The sequence below is a fragment of the Panthera uncia genome, chromosome C2, assembly GCF_023721935.1.
Source record: "Panthera uncia isolate 11264 chromosome C2, Puncia_PCG_1.0, whole genome shotgun sequence".
NCBI classification, from domain to species: domain Eukaryota; kingdom Metazoa; phylum Chordata; class Mammalia; order Carnivora; family Felidae; genus Panthera; species Panthera uncia.
Window position 1 is genome coordinate 117,956,535 of NC_064810.1, and position 5,936 is coordinate 117,962,470.

The following is a 5,936-nucleotide window of genomic DNA, read 5'->3' on the forward strand; positions in this document are numbered from 1 at the left end:
CAAAATCCTTTTTCTGAACTAACCTCAGCACCAAAACACGTCTCTGCGTCAAGTTTCCCCAGTCTTAACCCAACAATAATCAAAACCGAATGCCGTCAAATCCTCACGGGGTTGCTTCTTCCTTTCTGTGCCCACAGTGGAACAGGAAAGTAAGAGTGGGCCTTCTCCTCCAGTGCCTTGCTTGGTTTTTGCCTTTAGAATTTCAAGGTTTGTTCCCATTCCTGGGCACCTGACAGGCTGTGATTTACGTGTGAGAAAACAACTCCAAGGTTCTTATCAAGGAGTCAGAAGCTGCTGCCACCCGTCCTAGCAGTTTTCTAGGAAACAGACTGGGAAAATGGGGTGGGGGGAGGGGAAGCAAATTCCGTCTGAAGCTACACAGGACAAGTAGCACAGGTAAATCCAAAGTAATGGAGGCAGATATTAAAAAGAATATTATTTATTACCTTTTTTTTATTAATACTCACTTTATAACCTTTGCCTTTTACACAAGTCTACTTTTAGAAGAATGCCTCCTTGGTTTGTCCAACGGAGCTTTGTGCTCCTGGACAACTTCCCCTTTCTCCACCCCACCCCACCCCACATCCAAATGACTCTTTTAAGTGTTCACAGATGCGACGAAAATTTTGTAAACAAGATTTAAGTTACTGGACCTTGATTTAATCAACATCCCACTTCAAAACACAAGGCAGGTAGGAGAGAGGGTAAGAACTGGGAGAAAAAAGGTAGGGGAGAGGAGAGGAGGGGAGCTGGTCAGAGCTTTCAAGTCTTGCCTTTTCTGAGACGTGTGTGTATTGTGGCTGTTCCTTGAAATTCAATGACTCAAAACATTGACAGCAAGTGCCTGTGTGGTTATTTATATTATATATCTATAATAGAATACGTGGGCTTCCTCAGTTTGGGTCTGGGCTGTTTTTGTTTAAATACACCACAATCCTCCCGTGGGTGTCTCTACAAGGAATCAAGTCTCCCAGAAAACCCTCTCAGAGCCGGGGCTTCCGGAGCAGGGTCTTACTGAGGTCTTTGACCTCTTCGGGGCTATTGACCCGCTCATAGCCCAGCACGGCCATGGGCTGGTAGCAAAACTCCTCCACCTGTTTGATCTGCTGGAAGGTGAGGGCCGTCCGCCAGGCGTTGGCGGCCTGCGTGGCGTTGCGAGCGGACACCACAAAAGGCTTAGAGGAGGAGCCTGAGCCACTGGTCATGTTGAGGGCAAACTGTTCCATTTCGGGGCTCACTAGCAGCCCCACAAAGTCGTACACCCTCCGTAGGGTCTTGACGGGGTCTCCCACCAGGTCCTCGTACCGCACCACCAGGTAGTGGCCTTGCAGCCAGTCCGGGGGCTGCAGGGCCGTCTGCAGTGTCTTGGCCATGCTGTTGCAAATGACCTCCATAGCGCCAAGCGCGTGGTAGTCTGCCGGGCCACCCACACCCTCCTTCTTGACACCGAGCTTGTGGCCAGCGGCCTCCAGGAAGGGCATGCGGTGGGCTCTCGGGTCCCGGCTGCGCACTACCTGCAGGCTCTCGCGGATGAGACCGTGGCGCGAGCGGATGCGTGAGCTGGCCACAGCACGAGGATCGCGCACTAGGTGGATGACCTTGAGGTCCAGGGCGGGGTCGCGCAGCAGCGGCGCCAACACGGCCACGTCGAAGACACGCACGCCCTTGATGACCAGCGTGTGATACTTGCGGCACTCCTCCTCAAAGCGCGCCAGGCGCTGCGGTGGGCACTTCTTGCACACACGATCGTCCACCAGCCCCACGACCTCCTTGCGGTAGGCGGGGCAGAGTGGCGAGGAGCACACCACTTTGTTGGTGGCCGCACCAAAAATGCCCAGCGTGGTGAGGTTGCGCCCCCCGCTGCCCGCGGGGCTGTACAGCTGGAAGACGGAGAGGTCGCAGCGATACAGAGCGCTCAGCATGTCCCGCGCAGCCCCTTGCAGGGAAACAGCGTCCCCTGGGTACAGTTTTTGCCACACGTGCCACACTGGCTCGTACAGAAAGAACACCTCGGGGTTCTGGTTGAAGAGCTCACCGAAGAAAGATGAGCCCGAGCGCCACGTGGTGAACACATACACCAACTGCCGCTTCTCTCCGCTACCCCCGGTGCCCCGAGTGCCATTGCGGGGAGTGGCTACGGCCCCCGCCACCCCTGCTGCGGCGGCGGGGGCCGCCCCAACGACGGCGGCGGCGGCTGCGGCGGCGGCAGGGCGGTACGGCGTACGGGGGTCCAGGCGGGTGTGTACGCGGGGCGGCACTGCTGGCGGCGGCCCCGGGCGCCCCCAGCCGCCGCCAGCCGCCCCCGCCGCGGCACCCAGCTGCCCGTCGGGGCTGCACTGCTGCAGCGGCTCCTTGTGCCACTTGTAGTCCAGGAGGTTGAGCATGGTGAGCACCAGCAGCAGCGCGTAGCCCGCGCACAGCACCAGCGCCTTCCTGCGGAACACCTTCATTCCGAGCGGGGACGCGGGCCAACGACGGCCCGGGCGCCGGGGCCACGGCGGGAGCAGGGCGCGCGGCGCGGCGGCAGGCGCGGCCGGGAGCAACCGGGGGAGCGCGCCCGGGGGCAGGGCTCGCAGCGGGCTGCGGCTCATCACAGGCACAGCCGGGGCCGGCGACGCGGCGGAGGCGGCCCTGCAGCCCGAGAGGGGGACGCAGCGGGCCGACTTCGGGCGCGGGGACTGGGGCCGCGGCTCCGAGGCAGGCGCGGCAGCAGCGGCGGCTGGTCCCCGACGCCCAAAGCTGGCTCTCCCATGGCAGCGGCTCCGAGAAAGACCTGCGAGGGGAAGCAGAGTAAGCCGATGCGCCCCAATCCTCCTCCCCATCCGCCTCCTCCACCTAAGTAACGCCCACCCTCGGGTCTTCCAGGCTCCCCCGCTCACCTGGAGCCGCGGGCGCACCCCAGAGCCGCCCGGGTTCACGGCCGGGCGGTCTGTCCTGCTGTCACTCGTTCCTCGATTTCTCTGTCTTCCGCGGGAGTCCCCGCGCCTCAGAGGGGTCCGCGGGACTCAGCACCGCAAGCCCTGGGCAGTTTCCGGGCGGCAAGCGCCCTGCGGCTTGGGAAGGGAAACTTTCACCGGGCCTGGAACCCTGCTCTGCGCTCCGCTGAGGCCGGCGTGCCCAGCTCCAGCGGCGTCTCCGCCGCCCTCTCGAGACCGCAGCTTCCTTCCTCGCTTTGGGGGGCGAAGCCGGCTGGGGGAGGGGGCTTATACAGGACCCAGCTCCCGGCAAAGCGGCTCCGCCTTTCTCGCTCTCGGCCTCCGTGCACCGAACCTTCCCATCTCTCTGGCGGCGGTGGATGGGGCGCAGCGAGACCCTGCAGCGGCAGCAGCTGCTTCTTCCATCACTCGGAGGATGCCCGGGCCGGCATTGCCGGCAGCGCCCGCCGCTCCGCAGCCTCCGACTGGCCGGGGAGGACCCTACACACACAACAATCGGCCAAGGGGCCCGAGTCTGCAGCGCTCCCTTGTCGGCCCGCCCCCTGGCACCGACCAGTTCTGGCCAAAGAGGTATCCGGGCAGAGAAAGCCCCCGCCGCTGCCGCCGCGCGAAAGCGGCGCCCGGGAGGATGCTGCTACCCGACTCCCCCTACGCGGAGCGGCTGCAACACGCTCGGGCCAGCCTCTGCGCGGCTCCTGCCAGCCGGCGCCGGGTTGGTGCGCGCAGCCGTCTGTCGCTGCGGCTCCTCCCCTTCGCCGCGCTGCCCTCCTCCTCCGCCCGTCCCGCGCCCGCCCTCCTCCCAGAGTCGGGCTCCAGCCGCCGCCGCCTTGGGGGCTGGAGATGCGGGACTCGATTCACGGCGACGCAGCCCGGGCCGCCAGCCGCACGGCAGAGGCCGTAACAATCCGTGCGCATAAAGCCTGGGCGCGAGCGCGGGGTTCGGAGCGATCGGGCGTCGGGGGCTCTGAGAAACTTGGGAGTCTCCTTGCCGCTGCCAGGCTCAGCCGCATATTTTTGCTCTCAGAAAGAGTTGGTGATAAAGTTTGAACAGAAATCCCTCAGCGGCCGCCCACTCTGCTCTTCCCTCGGCGTCTGCACCGCCCGGCTCCTCCGGGAACCGGGGACACAGCCGCTCCCGGGAGCGCTCCGAGGACGCCGAGCGCCGCTTGCAGGCTTTCTACTCCCGGCTCACGCATTCCAGCTGGTCTGGGGTTTCTCCCTCACTGAGGAAGTAATAAATCTTTCTGACCCCCGGGTCAAAGAAGACGCATCAGTTTTCGGGAGGAGTGTGCAGGCGGGGCGTCTTGCCTCCCGCTTTACTCCACCTACGGACAGGGCCGCTCGGGCTGCCGCCCGAAAATGCTCTCCCGACCTCCGCTTTCGGTGACGCTTCCAGGGTGACTGACATCCTCGGGAACCGGGGTGGTGGAGGGTCGGGGAGTAGTGCCTCTTTGTTGTTGTAGTTTGCAGTTAAAAAAAAAAAAAAAAAGACAAAACAACTTGCCTTGCTTCTTGCTTTTACAGAGGAGCTCAAATGATTCGACTAAAGGAAACACGGTCGTTGGAAGAAGTCATTTTGAGTTGCTTTCTTTTCAAAAAGATGAAAAATCGCTCGCTCCTGAGAGTAAGAGAGACGACTAAGCCATACCCTCAATTGCATCCGTAAAATGGGGACACTTATAATAGCATCCAGTAATTCAGCGGTGATTGGGTGTTAGATGCCCAGATGATCGAACCCTACTGGAGGCCTTGCCTGAGTAGCAGCGAATCACTAGGAGTCTTGAAGCTCACGGGCTGCGGGTAAACAGAGCGCGGATCTGCTGGAGGTGTTCTGTTACCTCCTGCCCGATGAAGTTTTTGGAAGTTTGACAGTTACTGCAGAATTACATTTGTGCTATTTTGGGTAGCCTCTCTCAGCCAAAGGACTCTTCTAAATTTAAAATGTTGCTGTTTGCGCCATTATTCTTCAGTGAGTTTTATAGAATCTCAGGAGTGCAAGGACTGTTGAAAAGTGACCTAATTCACGTGGGTTTTCAGGATAGAAAAATGTTCAAAGAACTAGACTTTCCCCCGTTTTCCAGAAAAACCCATAACGCCCTGAGTGAGTTCAAATAACTTTTCTCCCTGTCGTTCTGATAAAGTGTAAGGATGAGACGTTTCTAGGACAGAGTAGAGTTTTGTGTGCAGCTTTCTCAAGTAGCATGCATCCCCTCTAGGAACGGGTCAGGACAGACGCCCTTAATCCCTGTTTACAGAGGAAGGCGGTAGAGTTTAATTGTGTGACTTCTCATCTCTCCATTTCTGGACCCACCCACCTCTCTTCCGCTGCTGTCTCAAAAGTCCCTGTCCCCTCTTCCCTCTACCTTTTCCCCATAAAAATAAATAAGTTATATTGGCTCACTGAAAGCCTGATTAAAGAGAGAGGGTGTTGTGGAGGAAAGAAAATCTCCATTTTCATATTCAGCATGATTCCAAGAAAAATAATTTCTAGTATTTTTAATTTAGTCTCTGGCTTTGTGGTTACTCAGAAAGCACCATGAATTGCAGTTATTTGAGGGAAGACCCTTTTTTAAACAATTGTTTGCATAGGAAAAATTTTGTTGCAATTTTCTAACACTTCACTAGAGTCGGCAAAATAGTAAATCCATTTGCCACACGCCCCCACAGCGAGTGCTCAGCTGGCATAAATTTACAGGTTCCGGCATCTCCACCCTCTCCTTGCTGGCAAAAATTTTACCATTTTGCATGGTGTCATTATTAATTCCAAACTTTGTCACAAGTCATGACATCCAAAGACTTGCTAACAATGCCTTTCTTCCCACATGTGTTCAGAAATTCTTTTCATTTGAATCCACTTATTCTTCTAGCATGGTAATGACCCAGACATATAATAAGTCACCTTATAATTTCATTGGCAGAGGAGCCAGTCATGCCATAGGCTGTCCTTAATTTCAGCTCACTGTTTAGTTCATTGCAATTCAGTTCATGCAATGCATAGAA

General features: G+C 57.6%; 1 protein-coding gene across 1 annotated transcript; it reads right to left on the minus strand.

Annotated features, from left to right (window-relative positions):
- Positions 1–423: 423 nt before the first annotated feature.
- On the minus strand, positions 424–4,476 carry CHST2 (carbohydrate sulfotransferase 2). The gene has a single exon (XM_049628701.1). It carries the CDS (start codon positions 2,820–2,822, stop codon positions 984–986), a length of 1,839 nt encoding a protein of 612 aa, XP_049484658.1. The 5' UTR covers positions 2,823–4,476; the 3' UTR covers positions 424–983.
- Between the last annotated feature and the right edge of the window lie 1,460 nt (positions 4,477–5,936).